At 45.4% G+C, this 26,371-nt stretch overlaps 2 protein-coding genes across 3 annotated transcripts in view; one reads left to right on the top strand and one right to left on the bottom strand.

Annotated features, from left to right (window-relative positions):
• The window catches only part of SRPX2 (sushi repeat containing protein X-linked 2), a 34,404-nt gene extending 30,883 nt beyond the window's left edge, over positions 1–3,521 (bottom strand). The window contains exons 1-2 of one of the 2 annotated variants that reach the window (XM_081848098.1): positions 3,354–3,521; positions 347–539 (exon numbers count right to left, since the gene is read on the bottom strand). The gene's annotated coding sequence lies outside the window, so the exon portion shown is untranslated. Of the gene's footprint in view, positions 1–346; positions 593–3,353 lie in introns of those variants that run through there. The other variant, XM_081848099.1, reaches the window with a different exon arrangement.
• A 134-nt stretch (positions 3,522–3,655) lies between these two features.
• TSPAN6 (tetraspanin 6) lies at positions 3,656–24,413 on the top strand. The gene is made up of 8 exons (XM_081848175.1): positions 3,656–3,856; positions 8,915–9,103; positions 10,337–10,411; positions 12,429–12,527; positions 14,305–14,460; positions 15,939–16,022; positions 20,189–20,291; positions 22,234–24,413. The coding sequence occupies exons 1-7, from the start codon at positions 3,770–3,772 to the stop codon at positions 20,255–20,257; spliced, it is 759 nt and encodes a 252-aa protein (XP_081704301.1). The 5' UTR covers positions 3,656–3,769; the 3' UTR covers positions 20,258–20,291; positions 22,234–24,413.
• The last annotated feature ends 1,958 nt before the right edge of the window (positions 24,414–26,371 follow it).

Raw genomic sequence — 26,371 nt, 5'->3', positions numbered from 1 at the left:
TCCTAGGTATGGCTACTCAGAAGCAAGTTCCAACTCCCCAGAAAAGTGTGTATAGGATTGCAGCCTTAGGGTTTTAACCAACCAAGTTCAGTATATCCACTGAAATTAATGGGCTTATGTTAGTTCTGCTCATTAATTTAAAGGGGTCTACTCTGGGCATGGCTATCTTAGCATACAGCCCACCCCCCCCCCCAATTATGTAAGTCGCTTAGAGAATCTCAGCGCAAGAGCGGCTAATAAATTCATTTAATAAAGTAAAATAAATAAGCTGTCCGTCTCCCCTGTATCTTTTCTGTCTGTTGCAAACAGAGAAGCAAAGGACTGACAGAAGCAGGTTCTTTCTTACCTGCCTTGCCCGTGAATTGGTGTACAATTGTGCCTTCTGGTCCTCTCTCTCTCTCTCTGTCCATGCAGGAGTCCTCTTCTTTAACTTTCTCAAAACAAGTGGCTTGTTCTTACCGGCTTCCAGACTCAGCTAACGCTGCCCAGATGTGGGGTAGCCTGCAGTTGCCAGATGTTTATTTAAAGCTGTACTCTCTCTCGAGAGAGAGAGAGAGTCAATGAGGAAAGGAAGAAGGGGGGTGGTGGTGAAGAGAGAGAGCCAGGCTGCTAAAAAGAAATCTTACTCAATGACTCACTGAGTGCAGAACATGCAAACCGCCCCCCCAGCAGGGTTAAAGCAACATAAGCAGCCCCCTGTACAATACTTTAGATTTCATGAATCATAAATTCATGGTTTAAAAGGAAGGCATTCAGTAAACCAAGACACTAGCACGTTTTCTCACCAGACTTTTGTAGGGCAAGGACAATGTGCTAAGACTTTAGGATTTTGGTTCTTGTGTGGCTGTGCACATGCCATGCATTTGAAGCACCCTCCCCCCAAAGAGTTCTGGGAGTGGTAGTTTGTGAAGAGTGCTGGGAGTTGTAGTTCTGTGAGGGGTGAACTACAGTTCCCAGGATTCTTGGGCAATAAAGTGCTTTAAATATCGATGTGCCACTCTTAAAATAAACTATTCCTATGGCTTTACCCACACTTACCTTTCCTCCAGTCTTTCCAGGCACAGTCTGTACTTTAAAGCTCTGTGTGTGAACGTCTCTCCCCCCCCCCCAGGAGCTTTCTCTGAGAAAACCCGCTCTTTAGCGCTCAGTTGAAACATCAGCCCGCAAAAAACCGGACCACATACAGTAATGGGAACAACTTTGTCTGGGGAAAAAGAGAGCTCTGCAATTATGAGGCAGTCATGCAAAAGCCAGTATGGTTAGTTACAGTGTTGGACAAATACTGTACAGTGGTACCTCGGGTTAAGTACTTAATTCATTCCGGAGGTCTGTTCTTAACCTGAAACTGTTCTTAACATTGCCACTTGAGACTGAACATCAAATGGTTTGAGTGCTGGGATAGAAGCTGTTTGAACTCCCCCACCCCCATTAAGGAATGTTAGAAAGATGTTGGAATAGAATTATGTGGTTTTAGCAGAAAAGATATAAAGGATTAAGTAAAAATGAATTGGTGAAAGAAGAGAATGCAAAATCACAATATATTAAGATAAATTATTAAGATAAAAACAAAGCTGGAAAGGATTTGCTGAAATATCTAACTGAATTAGAATACAAAAATGGGAGGTGTGAGGAGGTCAAGGAAGTAAGTGAATGAAAGTAAGTGATGTAAAGGTTTGATTTGGTTTTTTTTTCAATTGTTTGTATTTTTTCTGTATTTTTTTTCCCTTTTTCCTTTTTTCTCTTTGTAATCTTTAAAATTTGAATAAATATTATTTTTAAAAAAATGAACTCCCCCACCCCCACCCTGCTCAGCCATGAAGCTCACTGGGTGACTTTGGGTCAGTCACCGTCTCTCATCCTGAAAGGGATGGTGGGATATCAATGTAAAAATTAAATTAAATACTTTTAAAAATTCAGTCGAGGGCTTAGTGCTCAGGGATGGCAAGTGCTTTTCCAAAGGCCAACCCTCCTACACTGTACTGACTCACACCAGTGTGAAAAAGCTACGAATAGGATTCTTGCCTAACAGGCAGAAATTCAAGAGGTGAATTTGTGTTGTGTGAAAGTTGGCACTCTCCTTGATAAAGGATGGAAGAGGTCCGACCTAATGGCCTATAAACACAGATATGATTAAGGCATTGCCTCTTAGTTCATGGCATCAAATCAAGGGTTGTTTTTATTTTTTTACATGTATAAATGTGGGGTTTTTTTGTATGCTATTGTATTTTTGTTTTTCTATGTTGTAACAAAATTATTACCATGCTATTGTTTTTCTATGTTATTATGAGACTTTTATTTGAAATGCATCCCTGTTGTTGTTTTGTTATAAGTCGCTTGGAGCACCTTTTTGGTGGAAAAGAGGCATACAACCAAAATGAATGAATGAAGCCCACTGTTCATGTAAAGCACCTCCCCGAAACGAGGACTTCTGGGAGCTGTAAGTTTACACCTCTCAGCTCTACAATTCCCAACACCAATTCCTTCCAGTAGCACCTTAAAGACCAACTAAGTCAGTTCTTGGTATGAGCTTTCGTGTGCATGCACACTTCTTCAGATACACTGAAACAGAAGTTTCCAGACCCTTCTATATAGTGAGAAGGTGGGGAGGGGTATTACTCAGAAGGGTGGTGGGAATGGGTGATCCTTCAGCTCTCTATATTGGACAAACAGGCCAGACCTTACGCCAAAGAATAAACGGACATAAATCGGACATCAGGAATCACAAGACAGAGAAACCAGTAGGAGAACATTTCAATCTCCCAGGACATTCTATACAAGATCTCAAAGTAGCTGTTTTACTACAAAGGAATTTCAGAAATAGACTGGAAAGAGATGCTGCTGAATTACAACTTATCACCAAACTCAAAACAATGGAGAAACCTGGTCTGAACAAAGACCTTGGATTCTTATCTCATTATACATGACAAAGCCATTTTTCACCTTTTCACCCCTTGCTTTTTCCTGTAAGACCTATTGCAGTCATTAAGAGTCGTCAACAGGCTCATCACAGCTATCTGCCAATCACCCATTCCCACCACCCTTCTGAGTAATACCCCTCCCCACCTTCTCACTATATAGAAGGGTCTGGAAACTTCTGTTTCAGTGTATCTGAAGAAGTGTGCATGCACACGAAAGCTCATACCAAGAACTGACTTAGTTGGTCTTTAAGGTGCTACTGGAAGGAATTTGTTTTGTTTTGACTATGGCAGACCAACACGGCTACCTATCTGTAACAATTCCCAACACCCTTAAACTACAGTTCCCAGGATTCTTGCGGGGGGGGGGTTGGAATGTGCTTTAAATGCATGGTGTGTATGCAGCGCAGCATTGTGCGAGGTAGGGAGAAGCTGCACCTGTTTAATTCCTGCCTGACATTGCAGCTGCCACGCCACGAAATACTGAAATCATTCGCTGCTAGCTAGCTGGCGCCACCTGCCGGCACGAATTAGGCACTCCCGGTCCTCCTCCGAAAAAGACTACTGTAAAGCGAACGAAACTTCTTCTCCCAGGTTTCGGCAATCTTCGGCTTTTCTCGGACATGCTTCGGAGAACTCAGGAAAAGAAGGCGGGGCTGAAGACTCTCGTGTTTTCTTAATAACCCCACCCACAATCCACGACGAGGATTCGGGAGCTTCCGGAAATGCTCGCCTATTTCCATCTGCGCAAGCGTCAGAGAGAGTCGGAGTCCAGCTGCTCCGCTGTGCGTGGCGGGTTTGAGCGAGCGAAGAAGCGGCGCCATCGCAGGTCTGCCGGTCTGTCTAGGTCGGTCATGGCGTCCCCGTCGCGGAGGCTGCAGACCAAGCCGGTCATCACTTGCCTCAAGAGCATCTTGCTCATCTACAGCTTCGTGTTCTGGGTGAGCCCCTCGCGGGAGGAAAACCCCACCTCGAAGCCCACCCCGCTACTGGCCGCCCCACTGAACAATGGGTCCTTGCAGCTCACCCTTCTCTAACCCCATAGACAGCAATGGGGCACGCTGCTCGTCCTGTCCTGGGGGGCAGCACTGCATCTTACACGCCCCCTTCCTATTCCCATAGGTAACAGGTGGGTAAATGCTCTCCCTTCTGAGACACCCCCACGCTACAACCTCAAACTCACCCGCCCACCCCCTCGCTGCTGACCCCACATATGTCGCGCTTGCTGTTCCTGTGTATAGCATGATGTATCGTCTCCTGCTGGCCCTACAGAGAACAATGACCCCCCCCCCCCGGCACTCCAGTCTCTCCCGTCCCATTCAGTGTTATAGAACAGATGGCAGCCCCCCCCCGTCTCTCCCCCTTCTGGCAACCTTATATACAACCACAGGGCAGGCTGGTTCCATATGCATTTGTGTAAGGGCGGAATGGGCCGGGGGGGGGGGCGGGCGGCGTAATTGCAAGTTTTGAAAACTTTGTAATGTTGTTGCGTTTAAGATTGTTCTAACCTGCCCTGGGATCTTAGGGTGAAGGGAGGGCAATAAATTTAAGGAATAGCGATACTAATAAGGATGATGTAATCCTGTCCTATGCATTGAGTATAATGGGAGCATAGAGTTTTCTCTTCCGCTCTGCAAAGTCCATAGATAGGAGTCTATCCATACATAGCTGCCTCCAGCCACATTTCCCCCACATTTTTCTCTTCCTAGAACACTGTAGGACAGAAAATGCTTGGCTTGCACCTCTTTATCCCAAAGAGGACAGAGCCCTTATAGACGTATAAAGCATTTCACTATAATTCTTTTTTAATATATCACCTCACTCTCTCTTACACCTTCCCCAGTTTCCCTTTGGAAATAACTACTGCTCTCTCCTCCTTCCCCTATGGTTCCCCTAACCTTATATGAGCAGCAACATATAACACTCCTTGATTTCTCCTAGAGACCCCCAAATGAAGGGTGGCTCTCCAGATACTGCTGTTCTCCAACTTCCACCATCTTTGACCATTGGCTTTGCTGGCTGGTGCTGATGGGATTTGGAGTCCAAGCATTACCTGGAGGACTACTGGTTAGTCACCTCTGTTGTAGAGAAGAATGGGGTACAGTTCCAGCCCTATAAAGGTTTTAAGGTATATTTGTGTAATTCTATCCTCCCCTCCGAGCAATGACCTTCCCTATAGTTGATAACTGTACACCTGGCCCCTCCCTTTCCTTCAGTGGCGTAGCATGGGGGATGCAGGGGGGGGGGGCGGCCACACCAGGCGCAACATCTGGGGGGGTAGGGTTAGGGGGTGCAAATCCACGGGTTAGGGGGCGCAAATCCATGGGTTAGGGGGCACAAATTACTTGCCTTGCCCCGGGTGCTGACAACCCACGCTACGCCACTGCTTTCCTTTACAGTGCCTCTGAACCTGTAGGAAGAAAAAGGAGACAAACACCCCACTCTGCATCTCATTACTCCATAGAGAATAATGGGGCAGGGCCACTGTCCCCTATAGCTCCAATCTCATCTCATCCCACAGACTCTTTTCACCTGTAGGAAGAGACATACTCTTTGCAGCCTCCACTCTTCTTTCTAGTGATCCAGTAAAGAACAATACGGAAAATCCATCTTAGAAAGGTTTGTCGCCCTAGGAATGTTCTCTCCCTCCAGGCCCACTGAGAAGAACTATGCAGAAGTCAACTCTGCATGGACTTAGTTGGGGTGGGTGGGGGTGGGGAGAATGGCACCCCCCCCAGCTTGTTCCAGCAGTCTGAACCTCACATTGTAGGAAAGAGCCTCTATCTCTCATAACCCTTCAGCGATATAATAACAAATCCCAATTTTCCAGCTCCACTCCTGGCGGTGGTGGCAGCTTAGCAGTGTGAGCATTGCACCCGTGTCTGTGGCACAGATGGCATAATGTGTGCTGGTGCACTGATGTGCCTTTCTGTGCTAGAAAACCCTGTGGCAATTGGTTCTCTCTTTCCCTTTGCTCATTTTTTTTTTTAATTTGCCCTTTTTGCTTTGTTGGCTTTTTTTGGTTAGTAGCAAATAACATGTGGAATGCACTCTGTAATCCTGTCCTTTCCTTTCATCACTGCTGCTTCAGGCTTCTGAATCAGGTGAGTGTGGTTTTCTCAAGGAGCAGAGCCACTTTTCTCCTTGAGGCATGCAGGTTCTGTACCCTCTCTCCTCTCTCAAAAATAATTACAGGTTTTTATTTTGGTGCAAAGGAATAAAAAGACACTTTTAAGTAAATAATGCAGAAAAGATAAAACAAGACCAATTCTCCATGGTTCTGGTACAATACTAGATAAGCTTCTGTTTTAACGAAAGTGAATTTTGCAAGCCCACATAGAGTCATAGAATTGTAGAGTTGGAAGGGACCCCAGGGGTCATCTAGTCCAACCCCCTGCCATGCAGGAATTGCGTGGAAGGAGGAAAAACACCCACCCACTGTCTATAATGCAGTGGTCTGAGGACTTATAGCCCAGGCTATATTTGAACATCTTGCTTATAAAAGTCCATTTTGTGTATCTGGACATTTGGATGGCTTATAATAATTTACCGTATTTTTTGCACCATAACACTCACTTTTTTCCTCCTAGAAAGTAAGGGAAATGTCTGTGCGTGTTATGGAGGGAATGCCTATGGGTGGCATGCCTACGGATTTTCCTCCTCTAAAAACTACGTGCGTGTTATGGTCGGGTGCGTGCTATAGAGCGAAAAATACGGTATATGCTTGAATTAAGATGTATTCTGAATGTGATCTGATGAGGGTTTTGGCTTTGACTTTTCCCCTCTGTGTTTCTTTTTTTCCTTTGTAAAACTTCTTTTAAAAATAAGTTTCTAATTTTAACAGATTGGGCTGCAAAGTTAATTACTATTTTTCTTTTACTACCGCACATCCTGTGGAGAAAACGATATAGGGGGCAAGTTTCATGTTGACGTAACAGGGATGGATCAAATTAAAAATCATGTTCAAACATCATTTCTGAGTGCAAATGAAATGGTCTTGCTGCGGTGGCCTGAGAAACAGTCCTCTGTTTGCCTCGCTGCTTCAAAAAACAGGCAATGGGAGAAAACCTTATGACAGGGGAAACAAATTTCCTCAGGTTACATACCTTTGGAATCCAGTCTGTGTTTATACATTGCTATGGGAGCTTGAAAGACTTGAGCGGAACCAGCTTACACAGGTGTTTCTAGACTTGTAGCTTTGTTTTCTTCTGAGACCACAGAGAGCTCAGTGGTAACTCACCATATCCTTTTCACACAGAAAGTCTCAGGTTCAGTTGCCACCATCTCCAGCTTATTCAAATTATGTTTAAAATGTTTATTAGCTGCTCTTTATCTAAAGATTCCAAGGCTGTGTACAAAGATGTGAATAAAACTATCTGTAACAGCGTATAAATAATACTATATAAGAGCTAGCAAATAGACTTAAAAAATAAAGAGAAGGCAAAACCCCAACTAAAACATCACCTCAAATAAAGCGACAATCAATAAGCTCTTAAAACTGGTGCTACGACAAAGGATTTGGTTCCAGGTGACTTGAAAGGCCTCTGCTGGAAAACCTATGCCAGTCATAGTATAGTTTTCCAAATAGGTGAAAAAACACCGGCTCCCTCGGCCTGAAAGCAAGATGAGCGCTGCAACCCCATAGTCGCCTTTGACTGGACTTAACCATCCAGGGGTCCTTTACCCTTTTTTACCTAGTTTAGGGACGCAGGTGGCGCTGTGGTCTAAACCACTGAGCCTCTTGGGCTTGGCAAACGGAAGGTCGGAGGTTCGAATCCCTATGATGGAGTGAGCTCCTGTTGCTCTTTCCCAGCTCCTGCCAACCTAGCAGTTCGAAAGCACACAGGGCCAAGTAGATAAATAGGTACCACTGCAGTGGGAAGGTAAATGGCATTTCCATGCGCTCTGGTTTCCATCATGGTGTTTCCATTGCGCCAGAAGCATCTTAGTCAAGCTGGCCACATGACCCGGAAAGCTGTCAGTGGACAAACGCCGGCTCCCTCGGCCTGAAAGTGAGATGGGCACCGCAACCCCATAGTTGCCTTTGACTGGACTTAATGGTCCAGGAGTCCTTTACCTTTTTTTACCTAGTTTTCCAGATAGTCTGGCTTGGTAAAAGGTAAGAATGAGAAACCTGTGACCCTTCAGATGATGTTGGACTCAGCCATCAGCCCAAGCCAACATAACCAATGGTCAGGGATTATGGGAGTTGTAGTCGAGAACATTCTGGACACATAAGGTTTTCTTTCTGGGTCTCTTCCTAGTGATGTTGCTTATTGCATGCCATCATCAAGTGGGGTGGGGGACACCTGCCAGTCTTGTTCTGTGGAAATTGGGATGGACGTTGACATGGACATTGACAAGTGGTGGGACTTGCCTAATGTGAATTTAGTTGCTCATTTTCATGCTTAGATCACAGGAAGGGACTAAGGGTGAGGAAAGAGTAGATTTCTTCCTAGCTCTTCTGTGTCTGCTTATGGGGCAGAATGGGGATTCATTGAGGCCCCACCTGCACTCTGCATTTAAAGCAGTTTCATACCGCCGTAAACAAGTCATGGCTTCCCCCAAAGAATTCTTGGAAGTGTAATTTGTTAAGGATACAGTGGGAAGACCCTTATTCCCCTCACAGAGCTACAGTTCCCAAAGTTTGCTGGGAACTGCTCAACCACTCTGGAAATTGTAGTTCTTTGAGGGGAATGGGAGATGCCCTAAATCTCAACACCCTTAACAAACAACAATTTGGTGGGAAGCCATGCCGTTTAAAGTGGTACGGTACTGCTTTAAATGGATAGCGCAGATGGGATCTTAGCATGAATCCTGGTATCGCTGATCATTAGGATGAATTAGCACATTGCAAAGGTGTGGACCTTTGTTTCATGCAGTGCCAGTTCTTTGTTAACTGGCTGTTAAAAAGTAAAATGTGTCTACAGAAACTTTTTACAAGTGGCTCATTGTGGCTAATGGAGTCCTTCCCTCCCGCCCCCACCCTCTCCTCCTAGTTCTCTGGCATCGTCCTTCTGGCAGTCGGCATCTGGGGGAAGGTAGGCCTGGAGGTGTATTTCTCCCTGTTAAATGAGAAGGCTACGAACGTCCCCTATGTCCTCATTGGCACTGGCACAGTTGTCGTCCTCCTAGGCACCTTTGGTTGTTTCGCGACATGTCGGGGAAGCACATGGATGCTGAAATTGGTAAGTAGTAGGGGGCACAAGGTTGCAGCACCTGCCTTGAAACTCACAGGATCCCTCCAACTGTGCCATTTGGTGATAACTGCTTTATCTCCCCATTCACCCATTTGAATTTTTTTAATGGTGTTTTGCATGCTGTGGCTGTTTTCTGTCTCCACTATTGGAGGCCCTATGCCTCTGAATACCAGTTGCTGGTAGGGAAGAGCGGTGTTATGCTCAGGTCCCAGCAGATATATCTGTTGACATTCTACATATAGTAGTCAGCAGAATGAAAACAATCCTCTTATTTTATTTTGGTCACATATACAAACATAGATTCCTCAGTCCTCCAGTGCGGATGCTATTTGAAAACTTAATATGCAATTACATTGCTTTCAGAAGGGCATGCAAAATCTTGGCTAGGGATGTTCCTTCTTATTGAGATGCTGTTGCTGTCAAGAACAGGTGTTCCAAAATATTTCCATGTCTTACTGGGAATTTTTGTCCAAATGCCTATCGCCTTTCTGTATTCTACCCAGGTCACCATCTCTGGACCTGAATGGGCCTTTCCTAGTGGTAGTTCCCCATTTGTGAAATGCTCTCTTCAGGGAAGCATCACTGTCTGTTTTAACATTCCTATTTACCAGGGCATATTTTTTAAACTGGGAAGGTAGTTATGTTAACAGCCTCATTGTGCTGATCCTTTAAGTGGGGTGGGTAGGACTTGTTCTTTTAAAACATACTCTCTGATGAGTGTTTTCATTGACTGCTGTTTTTAATCTGATTTTAATGTCTTTGCCATTTTATTTTTTACTGGGTAAGTCGCTCTGAGGCACTTGAGTGCAGAAATGCAATGAATAAATTAAATAAATCTCAATGGCAGAGCACATTTTGAAAACACCATCTAGTGTTGCTTTGCCCAGCCACTAGAGACTGGCTGTTCCAAATGGCCTTTCTTGGGTTTATCAGTATTCCAGCAGCTTCAGCTACCATAACATATACCACCTCATGCAATTTTTGTCTTTACTCAGGGTAATCCAGCTGCTGTCTTTATCTAGATAACTAAACAGAGGAGAAGTTTAACACAAACTCTTGACTTGTGCTACAGCCTTCCACCCAAATACGGAGTTACAGAACTCTCCTTGCACAATTTTGCCATGTACCGGTGGTGCATTCTGTGTAGATTCTCTGTGTAAATCATATGGCAGTAGCAGGGTTGTAATTTTGCTGGTCTTGATCCTTCCTTTCTGTCCACAGTATGCCATGTTCTTAACTCTCATCTTCCTTGTTGTGCTTGTGGCTGCCATTGTGGGCTTCGTCTTCCGACATGAGGTGAGTTGGTGTTGCTTTGTTTTGTTTTTTCCTTATCAGTGGGATTGGTCAATACGGAATTGCTCTTTCCCCCTTCTTGCTTCATGCCGGTGACCATAACTTGCTTTAGCTGAAAACAGGGTCTGTGCCATTGAGGTCAGTGTAACCCCCTAGACCAGTGTTTCCCAACCTTGGGCCTCCAGCTGTTTTTGAACTACAATTCCCATCATCCCTGACCACTGGTCTTGCTAGCTAGGGATGATGGGAGTTGTAGGCCAAAAACATCTGGAGGCCCAAGGTTGGGAAACACTGCCCTAGACCAGCCTTCCTCAGCCTTGTGCCCTCTATAGACAGTGGAGGCTGGTTCATTGGGTTAACCGGGGCACTGCGCTACTGATGCTCCCTCTGGCCTCAGCTTCCCCCACCTTCCTGCCTTCTTACTTACAGCCAGTCCAGGGGATGGGGGATGACACAGCCTGGGGCAGCTTTCTTGTCTTTAGTCTTAGTGTGGTCCTTGTAGAACTCGGATGAAGAATGGGGTCAAGAATAGAATTGGTTGACTCGGCTGTTGTAGGCTCTGGCTCCAAGTCCTGTTGGGCTTCCTGCAAGATGAAGGAGTCTCAGATTGCCTGGGAAGGAACCTGGAGAAGAGGAGACTTAGGGAGCTATGGGAAGGCAGGGACCTTCAGTCCTTTCAGCTGTGTCCTTGGGGCAAGATGTACTAGGAAGAGTTGCTGCCCTTACTAGGCCTGGCCTCTTGAGGTGTTTTGCTTCTTTGAATAAAGATAGTTAACTTTCTGGGGACGTGGGTGGCACTGTGGGTAAAACCTCAGCACCTAGGACTTGCCGATCGCATGGTCGGCGGTTCGAATCCCCGCGGCGGGGTGCGCTCCCGTCGTTCGGTCCCAGCGCCTGCCCACCTAGCAGTTCGAAAGCACCCCCGGGTGCAAGTAGATAAATAGGGACTGCTTACCAGCGGGAAGGTAAACGGTGTTCCATGTGCTGCGCTGGCTCGCCAGATGCAACTTGTCATGCTGGCCACGTGACCCAGAAGTGTCTGCGGACAGCGCTGGCTCCCGGCCTCTAGAGTGAGATGAGCACACAACCCTAGAGTCTGGCAAGACTGGCCCGTACGGGCAGGGGTACCTTTACCTTTACCTTAGTTAACTTTCTGACACCGTGAGTTATTGCTGGCTTGCTCCTGAAAAATGCTTTTCATCCCTATCCACTGGCCATATTGGCTGGGGCCATATTGCCATCCAAAACACCTGGAGGGCACTAGGTTGGGGAAAGATGCTCTGTGTACCTAAGGAATGACATTTGTAGAAATGTTCCAAGTACAAACAACATTCAGCCATGGAGCAAGGAGTCTATTTTAACTGAATTACATAGCAGAAGGTGCTTCTTTTTTAAAAAAACAGAAACAAAACCTGACTAACAAGGACTACTTTGGAGTTCTTTGAATAAGGCTTTTTGTATGGAAATGGATATGTAGGTGCTGTACCCGAAATGTCATAACACAGGTGAACCTCTGGCCCTTCAGCAAGAGGTTGCTGAACCATTGGCCATGGCTGAGGGCTGTTGTAGCTCAGCAACATCTGGAGGGCCAAAGATTTGCCACATCTGCCATACTGCAAGTTTTGGAGGAGTGCCATCTCAGAACAGACACCTCTCCTCTCTAGTGAAGTGTGGAATGGTGGGTAAGAGTATTGGACTGCAACCTGGGAGACTAGGGTTAAAATTGCCACTCAGCCAGGGTTGTCATGAGGGTAAAATGAGGAAAGGATGAAACTATATGTGCCACCTTGAGCTCCTTGGAGGAAAAGTGGGATATAGATATATAATTATAAGTGTAAGAGGAACTGCCTCTTCTTAGGGGTCTCCAACCACTGCACATGAATGGAGTGTGCTTTTTCACTTAAAACTTGATTGATTTATTCCTGTGCAAAATGAACACCAGATTGACTAATATTTCCTTAATTAGGTCATGGCCTCTCTCTCTCTGCAAGCAATGATCATTTATCATTTTTCTCCTCAGATTAAAGACAGCTTTAAGAATAACTTTGAAGCTGCCATGAAGTCCTACGATGGGACCAAAGATGAACGCAGCAAAGCGGTTGATACCATTCAGAACACAGTGAGCATTCACCTCTCTTTTTTCAACTGGCCTAAATCTGGCATATTCGGTATACTGGCCTAAACTTGGTATATTACGCATGCTCTTCTTCTCTTTGTGGAGGTGCCAGCAGTTAAAAAGGAGCCTGTACTACAAAGTGGGGGGTGCAGAGGAAGAAAGAGAACAAAAATGCCTGTCGCAGAGACCCCTGTGGTATCTTCCTTTGCCTGATGTCCCCCCCCCCATGCTTGCAAGAGGTATCCCATGTCCTAAACACAGTTGGAGGTGGAGCTGTTGCTGTTTCTGCCTCAGCAGGTGTTCTGTGCGAAAGGCAGATCTTCAGCTTACAAAGCCCAAACGCTAGGCAGCAGTAGTGACATCATGGCTCGGGTAGAGTCCGCCCCCCTCCAATGAGGGTTTGGTTCTCCTCTTTGCTGCCCTGCTTGAAGAAGTCATCCCTACTCTACGCCAGGGCTGAGGAACCTTTTTTTTTTTTACATTGAGGACCACACTCCCTAGGACAAAGAATGGGAACTTGCATCCCTCCAGATGTTGTAGGGCTCTTGATTCCCATCAACCCCAGGGCTAGCAGCATGGCTAGGAGTCAGGGATGATGGGAGCTGGAGTCCAGCAACATCTGGAAGGGTCACAGTTTCTGCTTCCCTGCCCTGGCAGGTGCAATTTCTTGAGGGATGGAGTCAGAAGTGAACGGGACCAGAGCCAAAGAGAATGGAGCTACATTTTCTTTCTTTCTTGGCTTCCATGCTGCATAGGAAGGAAAATATATCTTCCTTCCTTTCATGCACAGGATTGCAGTAGGCTGTGGGTTTGGAGCTGCACAGTGGGATCAGGACCAAAGACAGATAGTTTATCCATTTATACCAGGGATGGAAACCTCCAGATATTGCTTGTTTCCAGCTCTCATCATCCCTGATGGTTGGTTGTGGTGGCAGGGGCTGATGGGAGATGGAGTCCACAACATCTGGAGAGTTATAGGTCCCTCTGTCCTGAAGCTATACATTTTATTTCTTCCCGCGAAGAAATTCATGTCAGCATGGGGTGTTAGTGAAAGACAGCAGAGCAGAAAAGAGTTAGACTGCTGAAAGATGCAGAATTCCAACCAGATTGGATTTTTGTAAAAAATGGTTATTATTTTATTTGTAGAAGTTCAATACAGTTTAGCATAATGCAAATCTAAGCCATTTATGCTAAAACAATAAAAATGCAACTATATTCAGTAATCTTTTCTAAAAACAAGGTTTAAAAAAGCCCACAAGTGTCAGGCTATATAAAAATTGAAGAGTCCAAAAGGGCTCAAGGACAATTTTAAGAGGCGTTAAAGGACTTATTTGAGGGAATGCATTCCAAAGTGGAACAACCAGCTGGGAGGGTCTCCTGGGAAGATTTTAAAGATCAGCTTGGCCTGTCTAGGGGAGGTGGTCTGCTAAAGTTGCCCCCTGGCAAATCATTTGTTTGGTGGGTGAACATGTGGAGATCATCAGAAGCAGTCACGTGTGTGTGTAGCTGTGCAGATTGGGGTGAAAGGGTATTTTGGTTTTATTTCAGAGGAATGTGGGACTGGAGTATGCTAGCCAAATGGTGTCATTCATTATATGTGGCCTCCTGTGGGTGGGATGTCTTGGAAATGCCTTTTTTAAAAATAATAAATATGGGTGTTTTTTTAGCTTTTAAATTTATGTTGGCTTTAATATATGTTTGTAATAGGCTTTGAGTTACTTTTTGTTATAACCGCCCCCCATAAATAATAATTATCTGCCATCCCTCTTGTCCTATACAGTTGCACTGCTGCGGTGTCTCGGACTACACCGACTGGAATCGAACTGCCTATTATAAACAGAAAGGGATTCCTATGAGCTGCTGCAAGTCTCTGGGGAATTGCACGATAGACGATTTGAAGAATCCAGCAATAGCAAAGGGGAAGGTGTATGAGCATGTAAGCCAACACAAAGCTGTCCCCTTCCGTGTGGCTTGGAAGAAGGGGCTTACATGGAGGCGCAGGTTACAGCAACAGCCAAGGCGACATTTTTCCACCTTCACAGTTGGTCCCTTACCTTTCCCACCCCGACCTGGCCACAGTGATCCATGCAACGGTCACTTCCAGGCTTGACTACTGTAATTTGCTCTACGCGGGGCTGCCCTTGAAGCTGTCCCAGAAACTCCAGCGGGTGCAGAATGCTGCAGCGAGGCTCCTCACAGGGTCTCTGCCATGAGAGCATATTCACCCAGTGCTTTTCCAGCTGCACTGGCTCCCGGTGGAGTACAGGGTCAGATTTAAGGCCCTGCAGGACCTTTAAAGCCCTTCAAGGCCTAGGACCCTCGTACCTACGGGACCGCCTCTCCTGGTATGCCCCACAGAGGACCTTAAGGTCCATAAATAGCAACACCCTAGAGGTCCCGGGCCCTAAGGAAGTTAGATTAGCCTCAACCAGAGCCAGGGCCTTCTCAACACTGGCTCCGGCCTGGTGGAACACTCTGTCTCATGAGACCAGGGCCCTGCGGGATCTGATTTCTTTCTGCAGGGCCTGTAAGACAGAGTTGTTCCGCCTGGCCTTTGGCTTAGAATCAGTTTGATTCTCTCCGCCCCTTTCTTTTTCCTTTCTCCTCCTGTGAAGAGGCTGCATCCTAATGTTTTAATGTAGTATTTTAATTTTTTTAAAATTGTATTTTAATCAACTTGTTTTTATTATTGGTTGTTAGCTGCCCTGAGCCCGGTCATGGCTGGGGAGGGCGGGGTATAAATAAATAAATAAATAATAATAATAATAATAATAATAATAAATTATTATTATTATTATTATTAACAGGCCAGGAGGAGCTGCTGTAATAACGAAGCTTTAGCCTCTGGTAAGAAAGAAGAACCCAGACTTCTCTAGAGATAGTGTAGGACTGCTGACAAGAAATAGGGAAATAATTGCCTGCGGACACGCATTTCTCTTTGTGGGGAAGAAATGAAACACACATGCTAATTATTGTGTTTAATTCCACATCCCTTAAGTAGAAACTGCGGACTTAACGTCTGTGACCTATGGGATGTGACAGCGAGTGGCAGGCCAGTGTGGTGCAGCAGCTGAGGTCATTTCGAGGCCATCAGAGCTGTTTTGAATCCCTTCCCCTACGATGTTCCACTGTTTGGTATGGCTGATAAGGGGATATAGTCTTCCTGCCGTGAACAGGGTGCAATAGTTTGTTTTAAATTACACCGCAATAAAGGACCTGTATTGAGGTCAAAAACATTAATATTAACACAACCTCTGTCAGTTCAGTGGACATCCTGCTGCGAAGTCCTTTGCTAACTTAAGATGCTTGGATCCTTTGAGGGCTGTAAGTGCTTCCTGATTTTCATGAGTAGGAGTTGCCTGGTAGCTTGAATAACCATGTTACCCCCCCTCTCTCCCCCCTTCCCGTTTGTAGGGTTGTTTCAGGCTGGTGATACAGACAATGGACTCCAAAATGGGCATTGTAGCAGGGATCTCCTTTGGCGTTGCTTGCTTCCAGGTAAAATTTTTGATAGTGGTTCAGCTGACCCTCTTCTGCCCTAAAGACTTGAATTCGTTCTCGCCCCACCCTGCTGGGCCTTTTGATCCTTCTTATCATTATATAAAGCACACATACAGCACCCTTCAGAAGTGTGGAGTCAGGTGGCAAATCTGGAAGCAGCCAGCTGATAATACCTTCCATTCCCCCCCCCCTTTCACATAACTCAGACTGTTCGCTCCATGCCAGGAAACATACAAACATACTGTGTGTGGCCAGGTTGCCACTCACAGCATGGACATGTGGGTGGCATGCACCAGCCTGATCTTTCCAACATGCTGACAACATGAAAATAGCAGTGTTAAGTGGTGCCAAATCCTGCTGGGAGCTTGGATACTTAGGACTCAAAAACACCTGTCTAGAGCAGCTATAAGCAAGAGTTTAAGCAACCCAGGCATAGCACAGTCCAGCTTAAAACACTTCGCATGGCAGGAAATGAGCCACAGCTCTTCACTTATGTGAAGCAGTGGGTCACAGAGATAAAATGCCTCTCAGAATTGTAGCCCAGTGAGGGGAATGGGCATCTCCTAACAACTCTCAGCACCCTTAACAAACTACAGTCCCCAATAAGCCTCTGAGCAGCTGATGTCAAACTCTGAGTGGTCTGCCATTCGTGTAGTGATGTGGTCCAGCCCTGCTTAGCATCAGTGGTGCTGGATACTCTTCCTGTCTTCCTTTGCTAGGTACTAAGCTGGCACATCAGCAAAGAGTACAGTGGTACCTCGCAAGACGAATGCCTCGAAAGACGAAAAACTCGCAAAATGAAAGAGTTTTTCGTTTTTTGAGTTGCTTCGCAAGACGAATTTCCCTATGGGCTTGATTCGAAAACATCTTGCAAGTTTGTTTCCTTTGTCTTGCAAGTTTGTTTCCTTTTTCTTAAAACCGTGCATTCACTTCGAGGAGCAACTCATAGCACGCAGTGTGGTAGCCTTTTTTGAGGTTTTTGAAGACGAAAAAATCGCAAGATGAAAAAACTCGCGGAACGAATTAATTTCGTCTTGCGAGGCACCACTGTATTAGAAGACAAGAGCCCACGAAAAACTATGGGCACCATCTCTTACTGTGCTATCATGTTAGCCCAGCTATGTGACTCATTGCAACCTTTGTTCTCTCTGCTTTAGATGGGCTGAAAGTAATTTATGGGGAGCTTTTGCTCTTTGGGTGCAAAATGACTGCAAAATTATATCTGCAGGGCTGCCAGTCATGCCTACCCAGATGTCCACATGTTTTTAGTAGATTTGGGTTTTGCCCATCAGGTTTCTTCTGCTGAAAGATTATATTTCTGCAAACCTTGGGTTGATGCATCGCTTCTGCATAGCCAGAATGGCTCAGTTCTACTTCCCCTGTCAGAGGCATGATGTCCCTGAATATCAGTTACTTGGAATCTCAGGTGGGCAGAGTGTTGTCCTCAGGTCCTAGTTGCAGGCTTTCCACAGGCATCTGGTCAGCCTTTGTGAGAACAGGAAGCTGGACTAGATGATGCAGCAGGTCCTTTGTGCCTACATTCTTCTCTATCAGTGGTCCCATGTTGGCTATAACATTTTTAGCACCCACTTAGCTGTGTTTGCTCTTAGTCAGTGGTGTCCAAACTTTTTTCAAGGAGGGCCAGATTTGATGAAGTGAAGGGCCATGAGGACCAACCAAAGATGTTAACCTTTTTTTAGGATTGAAGTTGTTGAGGGGTTTTTTAGGATTTTACCCCAGGAAATAAACTGCCACAGGGGCCAGATTAAACCGACCAACAGGCCGGATTAGACCCCCGAAACGGACTTTGGACATGCCTGCTCTTAGTGTTCAAATACTATAGTTTTTCCAAGGATCTTTCTCAATCCAAGACTCAATTGGACACTTCCTGTTTTCCTGTTCCTTTTCCATCGCCTTTGGCAACATTGCTAACAAGTCACAATACCATAAATGTGTGGCCTTTCCCCCTCTATAAGGTTTCAGAAAAGGTTCTGCCTCGGGCACAGATATAGAAAATACATTGTCTGTCTCTTCTGGTCTGACCGCTTTTGCACTGTCAGGAAATGAAGAGGTCACCTTGAGAGAAAGCTTCTCGGGTGCTCTGTTTCCATGCAAGTGGGTGTACTTGGATCATCAGTGAAATACAATTTTAAGTTTTTTAAAAAAATATTTGAGGAACTCTTCGATGAAATTAGCTCTTGCGCATCCTGCAATGTTAAGGGTATTTCGATTCAGATTGCAGCAGGCAGAGCCAGTCCATATGAGGCGGTAGAATTTTTTACTTCAACTAGGATGCTGTTTTTCAAAATGCTCCCCTAAGTTTTAAAAAAAAGTCTTTGTCCCCAATGTGACAGAGTACAACCTTCATCAGAGACACTTCTCCATGTGCCTCACCCAAGGGAGATATGGAGGAGGCCTGCGTGAGAAGTGTTTTTTTCCCCAGTGGTAGCTCCTGTCTGTTGAATGCTGCCCCAGAAAACATGCCTGGCATCATCATCATCAGTTTTTACATGCTAGGCTAAGACATCTTTATTTATCCAGCATTTTGGTGCTTGTTTAGCCTCATGTGCCTTTCATAATTTGGGTGAAGTGGGGGTAGGACTTGCTTTTCTTAGTGCATTATTGGACAAGCATTTTAGGAATTTTGTATTGTACATTTTAAATTTATTTTATCTGCCTGTACTTTCTGTTGTTGTTAAGCCACTTCAGGCTGGAGTCATCTAAATGGTTGCACTAGCGGGAGCCAGCACGGGTCCTGCTAGTATGCTGGGGCTTTCCTCTTTCTCCTCTCCCTTCAACCTCCCAAAAATCAGCTCTGGGAGGTCGGGAGAACCCCAGAACCATGTGGGGGCGAAGAGGGGAGACCATTCCACCAAGCAAGTGGACAGGCTTGTCCTGATGGAGCAATCTCCTTAGCTTCGAATCCAACCTTTGGTATAAAAGCAACTAACAGATGCAATAAATCATAGCAGTAATAACGATGGTGTGCTGGCTTTTTAGAGCTAGGCAATATTTTTTTACACGGGAGAGTTTTCAAGAACATGACATGCCCCCTCTCAATCTTTTTTATGTGCTACTGTCATCAACTTCCAGGGGACTGGCCGATAGATGAAAATGGCATTTTTATCATTGGTAAACATCGCCTGTTCCCTCTTGTTTCATTTAATACCTTGTACTGTACAGTGGTGCCTCGCAAGACGAAAAGAATCCGTTCCGCGATTCTCTTCATCTAGCGGTTTTTTCGTCTTGCGAAGCAAGCCCATTGGCGGCTTAGCGGCTTAGCGCTATTAGCGGCTTAGCGGCTTTTAGCGGCTTATCGGCTTAGTGGATCAGCTGATAAGCGGCTTAGCGGCTTAGAAAAAGGGGGGGGAGGAAAAAAAACCCGCAGGAAATCGCAAGACGTTTTCGTCTTGCGAAGCAAGCCCATAGGGAAATTCGTTTTGCGAAGCGCCTCCAAAACGGAGAACCCTTTCGTCTAGCGGGTTTTCCGTCTTGCGAGGCGTTCGTCTTGCGGGGCACCACTGTATCGCTATGCTGTACACTAGTAGTTTTACACTGCTTAAGGTTACAAGTGTTGGCTGAAAAGCTGGATGTGAATCGGGGTGCAGGAAACTGCAGCCCTCTAGGTGTTGCAGGACTTCAGCTTTCATCGTCCCTGACATGCTATCTGGTGCTGATAAGAGATGCAATCCAATGAAATATACAGACCGCAGGTTCCCCACCTCCTATAAAGGAATAAATACCAGGATTTTGCCCCCTTACCATGGCGCCAGGTGCTGAAGCGCTCTTAGCATCTGGCTTCCATGCTCCTTGCAGCCAAGAAAGTTCAATTACATAAACAGGCAAAGATAACCATATAATCTCCATGAAATGGTAGATTATGCATGGTGTGTGGGCTGACAAGTGAGGACACCAAGAATTCCTATTCATATTAAGATATTTTCCCCTTATCTACACCAAAGGTTGAACAAAATAGGTTGTTGGGGACTTCTTTCATTTTTGAAACCTCACCCCACTTTTAGCTTATACAAGCAGCTGCTGGTTCCATTCGATTTGGGCTTTCGCCACAGCAGCTGGCAAAGGGCTGGAGCTCTCGGCTGTGGAATGTCAAGCATTTAACTTGTCACTGTCCGGCTAACTCTGCCTCTTCCTTCTCTTTTCAGCTGGGGGGGATTGTCCTTGCCTGTTGCCTGTCCCGGTCCATCACAAATAATCAGTACGAGATGGTTTAACCAGCAAGCCTGCAGGCTTGCAACTCACTACAAGGTATGAGCCTCTTTGCTGTGATGCCATCCTCGCTGCATCTTGCCTTATTTGCTGCCCAGCACTTTACTTGCAGTGCTGTGTGCATCTTGCGAGTTCATGCAGCTGTAGATTTTGACACAGTATTGCGTGCTCCCAAAAACCTTAGCTTCCATTTAATTTTTTTAAAGCACGTTTCTAGTCCTTATGGGGGTGAAGCTAGGCTAGAAACTGCTTTTGTGATGCTTGGTGAAAACTAGGACCGAGAGCTGGGAAGGTTTCAAAAGGTTTAAGGGCTCCAGGTTTCATAGGGTCTTTAGTGCTCTCCTAAATCAGCAGAAGAGAATATGTAGGTTAAGCAGTTCAGTAGCTTAAGTTCCCACTGGACAGCCTAGGTAGTCCTTCTGCATATGAGCAGCCTTATACAAAGTGAAACTACTGGTCCTGTGATCCCGGTGCAATGGGCTTCCTGTGCCACAGAGGGCCTTCTTTAGTGAAACGCATTTTTCAGACTCAGTACTGCACAGCTTCACTTCGCAACATAAATGCATCTTGCGCTTGTGATTTCTGCATTTGCCAAAGCCCCACAAATGCAATGCCCCTGTGTAAACCTGTGGTGCAGCATCTCAAAAAGCATATTGTAGAGCTGGCAGAAGTGTTAAAAAAAGAGCAACCAAAATAATTGGGCAGGAGCAACATTCCTATGAGGAAAGGTTACAAATTTTGGAACTTTTTAAACTTCAGAAAAAACGGAGATGATACAGGTGCATAGAATTATGCATTGTGTATAGAGAAAGTGTGGGACGCGGGTAGCGCTGTGGGTTAAACCACAGAGCCTAGGACTTGCCGATCAGAAGGTCGGCGGTTCGAATCCCCACGACAGGGTGAGCTCCCGTTGTTCAGTCCCAGCTCCTGCCAGCCTAGCAGTTTGAAAGCACGTCAAGTGCAAGTAGATAAATAGGTACCGCTCCGGTGGGAAGGTAAATGGCGTTTCTGTGCACTGCTCTGGTTCACCAGAAGCTGCTTAGTCATGCTGGCCACATGACCCAGAAGCTGTACCCTGGCTCCCTCGGCCAATAAAGCGAGATGAGCGCCGCAACCCCAGAGTCGTCTGCGACTGGACCTAATGGTCAGGGGTCCCTTTACCTTTACTTTATAGAGAAAGTGGCTAGAGGATCTTTTCTCTCTTGCTCTCTTACAATACTAGAACTTGGAGGGTATCCATTGATATCCACTGAATGATTCAGTGGAAGTGCTTATTTACACATTGCATGGTTAAAACTATGGGATTCGCCCCCATGAGAAGTGGTGCATTTTCAGGCAAATGCATGGAAGATAGGTCAGCTACTAGCCGCAGCAAGTCCCTGCGTGCCAGCCATTAGGGAACAACATCCAGAGAGGACCATTACTTCCCTGCCCTGGTCCTGTGACTCTTGGAAAGCATCTGGCTGACTCCTGTGGGAAACTGGAAGGTCTAAACAAACCTCTGGCCTGATGGGCTCTTCCATATGCTCATGACTATGATGGATGCAGCTTAGAAACATAGGGTTGTATCCAATGTTGTACTCAGAGTAGACCCATTAAGATGCATGAACATGGCACATTTAGGTCCATTAATTTCAGTTGGCTCTACTCTGAGTAGAACGTAGCTGGATGCAACCCATGACAATATAGGAAGGTGCCTTATCACACAGTTGGCCTATCTAGCTCAGTAGTCTGCACTGGTTGGCAGCTGCTCTTCAGGATTTAGGACAGGAGTCTCTCCCAGCCCTACCTAGAGATGTTGGGGATTTGAACCTGAGACCTTCTGCATGAAGATACTCTACTAATGAGCTATGACCCACCCCCAGTTTGAACAAGACTGTGCCATGTTGTTGTTTTTACTGCAAAAGACTAACTCTGGAATCTCAACCCTGCAAGTTCTAATCTGTTCCCCCCTCCTTTTTTTCCCATTCTTTGCTTTCAGAATTTTGGGACACTTTATAGTAAGTTATACATAGTTTTGGGAACCCACTCCTTGGCAGGCTCAAGCTACTGAAATCCTGTTTGATCAGACTGCTCTCAACCTGTTCACTGGAGAGGACCGAATGTCACAAGAGGTGTTACTCTGCTTTATGATGATGTTGTTTGTGCTATTCTGAAGGAGTGCTGTAAGGGACAATTTGTGTAGGGTAGATGGTTAACACAGCTCCTCTAGGCAGGGGTGCTGGCTGGCTGGCAGGCTGACTGCATGGCCCCAGCTGGGCTGTGCATTGTGGAATTTGTCTTCCTCTGTAGCTTGCAAATTCTTGAGACACTAGCTTTAAGAAAGGGTGGGTTGGGGGAGAGGGTTTCTGGTAGAGCTGTCCATGGAGTTGAGAAAGCTTAGTTGCCTAGTCATCCACATTTAAAATTCTGTTCCTTCAAATATGCATTATTTTAAAATTCCTAGTGATGTAAGCGCGATAACTTAGAATTTCAGAAAGAAGCCCTTTCCTTCAGCTTGTTTCATTTCCCTACGGCAGAAACAACCAGAACCAAAGTAGCCTGAGAAAAAACAACACTAACTTCCATTACTTCACAGCCCCTCCAGTTATGTCTTCCTAAATTTAAGGCTGGACTGCTGTCATGTGTTTAGGTAGGCTGCTCTTGCTGACAACTTAGAGGCTTCCGCCAGTGCAAAATGCTGAGACCCTGCTTTCTGAAGGAGGTTTTTCATGTGGAGCACACGATAACCAGTGCTTCAGTGCCTTTGCCAGCTCCTTGTTGGCTTCTGAGACCAGTAGAAGACGGTGGTTAAGAACACTAATTCCCTAATAGCCTGAGCCCCGGTTACATCAGAGACTACCTCCCCTCCTCTCTTTAAGACCACCCCCACCTTACCTTTTAAGATCAACCAGCAATGTTCTCTTAAGTACACTGCATACTGTATCAGGTTGGCCGTGCCAGGCACAGAGCTGCTCTTAGTGTTTGAATTCTATTCCTTTGATATTTGCCAAAGCCCCAGTCTGTGTGTCTTCTGGAAAGGCTGTGAAACGGTTGGTTGACCCTAATAAATATTTTATTGGAAGTGGTCTGAGTGCCCTCTCCAAGATCCTAGCTTTTGATGGTCAAGGTAGGGTATAAGGAGTGCATGGTTAGATACTCTTAAGATGGAAATAGGATGGGCTAGAAGTCCACCAGGTGCTTTGCCTCGCAGTCAGCCCATGGCTCTGCCATTTGGTTTTGGATGTCGTAGTGAAGCAAAGCAGCTGATGTAACACTAAGACCACATTTGCACAGCTCAGATGAATTGACTCTTAAGGCTGCACTCCTAAACTCCTTTACCATGGAGCAGTTCCCAGCGGGGCTAAACCTCTGAGGAGCCATAGCATAGGATTGCAGTGTAAAGATGCTTGAAGTCCTGCATTTTTCCTGGGAATCAAAAGTGAGGAGGAAGCCGAAGCATCTGTTGGAAAAAGGAGACCTGGTCTTTCTTCAGTGGTTTTTCTTGGTTGCCAGGGAAGGAGCTACTCTTCCCCTCTTCCAAGACTGCTTCTTGCCAACCATTCCTCCCCGAATATCTCCAAATGGTGTACCTCGTTTGCTCATGTGAACACGGCCAAAATAACTTATTCTGCTGAGTGCTAGTTCTTGGTATGGTTTTTCACAACTGCTTTCTTTATTTGGAAAGCAACCTCCTAGCTTTATAGGCACATAAAATGCCTTGGCGAAGGTAGCAGCCCTTGCTTGTACACTTTAGCTTCTTCTCTGCCTCATTCTCCCTTTCCCTGAAATTGGAGCCAGGAGCAGCAAAAAAGGGAATTGCGTGTGGGTGTGTGCCTGTTGAAATAAGCACAGCCTTTTCAGCCTACCTCCTCATCCTACCCTGAATTATTCTTTCCCTGACTTGAGATTTTGATACAGCATTTTTTTTTTTAATGTATTTTGTTAAAGCTTTGTAAAATTGGGCTAGAGTGATCTTTTTTTTTTTGGTGTGTGTGTGCGTGGATGGACTGCGAGGCTCTGCAGGAGGATACCTTTAGCCTTCGCAGTCCCCGCCCTGCTGGGTTCGGTATGATTTCCATCATCAGTATTACACGACACTTTGGACTCATGTTGTTGTTTTTGTATTAAATGGGAAATCCTTCTTGTCTTGAAAGCAGAATAAACAATTGCATACTTCCATTCTGGTCTTCGTAGTTTTGTCTGGTGATTCTTGAGAAAGTTTCCACTTGGTAAATGCTTTGCTTCTCTTGTACTGACCAGCTGTGTGTGTGTGTGTGTGTGTGTGTGTGTGTGTGTGTGTTGGCTGGGAAGTGGCATTTCTGAGCAGCTGGTTGTGTGTGGTGGGAGTGGCTTGATCAGAACTGAATTAGGTGGCTTCTGAACCACAACAATTGGGCTCGCTTTGCAGTCATTTCATCGAAGGACATTGCTGGTGGGAAATGTGGAAAAGCTGAATGGTGCTGTGTGTGTGTGTGTGTGTGTGTGTGTGTGAGAGAGAGAGAGAGAGAGAGAGAGAGAGAGAGAGAGAAGATGCTTGGGGCATCTTTGGGTCTTTTACCACCATTTGGGTATGTAGGTGCATGAAGACACCTGAAAATCTATAAGAGAGCTTCCTTCCATTGACCCTGGAAGACATTATCCAATAATGAAAGTAGAAACAAAGCCAGAGCAGATATTTTAATATTTGCCTCCTCTCACCGGTCATGTTCTTTACATGTTAACTAAAAGTAAACAATAGATGAAGCTAAACACAGAATAACATATCAAAATAAGGCTTAACTTGGTAGCAATTAAGCTAATAGGGAGTTAGTAATAATAATAAAAAAATGGCTAAACCTGAGCAGCTAGGTAGCGCCAGTAATCTGAGGTCTGTATAGAACCAAGAGTAAAACAGCACCTTAAAACAACTTTCGTTGTGCAAGAAGCTTCCTTGCTTAGCCTTCAAGGGGAGTCACAGGAAATAAAATAATAATACAGTCATGTATTATTGCACCTCTTGCACCTCTACAACGAGCCATGGGGGGAAATAAAATAATAATACAGTCATACCTCAGGATGAATACATTTCAAGTTAAGCATTTTTGGGTTGCGCTCTGCGGCGACCTGGAAGTAACGGAGCATGTTACTTCTGGGTTTCACCGCTCACACATGCGCAGACGCTCAAAATGACGTCACGCGGTGAAACACGGTGAAACATGACCCGCGCAGTCGCGTGTTACGTTCACATCCAGAGGTACCACTGTAATAATAAATCTCTTTTCTCATATCTCTGCTGTAAATTCAGATAAACTTTGTGTAGCACCCACACACACCTTGACAATGACTGGATTCAACTAAAATGCATCTCCTAAGGTTGCAAACAAATGAGCTTCCAAAAAGATAAAAAGAAGCTTCTCAATTGCACTATTACCCACCCACCTTTAAAAAAGCAATAGTAAAATGGGCAGCCCTGTAGGTTAAGAAATAAGAGATGCAGAGACACCTTCCCCATGATGGAGGGCTGCATATCTGATTCCCCATCTCTAAAGGGATGCATGGCCTTGATGCTATCCTGCAGAAAGACATCCGTTTTCATTTATGTTCCAATGACTGAAAACATTATGAAAGAGCTAGTTTGGTATGTCCCCAAAGGAGCTAATTCCTGTTCACAGTTCAAGCTTATCCAAATGATCCTCAGCAACATTTCTTCAACATTCGGAATATTAGAAGCTGCTATGCTGAAGTGTAAGATATACTCAAGAAGACTGAGAAAACATCAAAGCACACACATGAATGTGAATGGCTTAATTGCCCCCCCCCCCCCCGCCACTGACAATTATAGTCTTTAAGCTCAAAGGCCCAAAGATTCTAAAGTGTAAGAGGAGATGAACTGGAAATTGAAGTTTCATTGGGAAACAAATTTAGTTTACCTGGCAGTTATGAGAACTACATTCAGGTACAGTTGAGAAATCTTGGACTAATTCGGTGAACTTTGTTAAACTGAACTAGTTCATTCCAAGCTCTGGACTGTACTGCAACGAGGAACTTGTGGGAGGATTGAGCCAAAGCTATAATGTGGTTGGGCTTGCTTTGCTTCTGAAATTACGGTATATCTGAAGAGCTGTCACGCGGCACAAGCTTGTTTACTGCTGCTCCCC

Source organism: Podarcis erhardii (assembly GCF_964252035.2).
Source record: "Podarcis erhardii genome assembly, chromosome: Z".
Taxonomy (NCBI): Eukaryota; Metazoa; Chordata; class Lepidosauria; order Squamata; family Lacertidae; genus Podarcis; species Podarcis erhardii.
Note: the sequence above shows the minus strand (reverse complement) of the source record. Positions and strands in the feature narration are given on the sequence as shown.

Bases quoted from the DNA above. Each gene is read 5' to 3' on its own strand.
- TSPAN6 (XM_081848175.1), top strand. From the start codon at position 3,770: ATGGCGTCCCCGTCGCGGAGGCTGCAGACCAAGCCGGTCATCACTTGC. The intron at 12,528-14,304 runs GTGAGCATTCAC...TGTCCTATACAG, and splicing joins TTGATACCATTCAGAACACA to TTGCACTGCTGCGGTGTCTC. The intron at 14,461-15,938 runs GTAAGCCAACAC...TCCCGTTTGTAG, and splicing joins AGGGGAAGGTGTATGAGCAT to GGTTGTTTCAGGCTGGTGAT.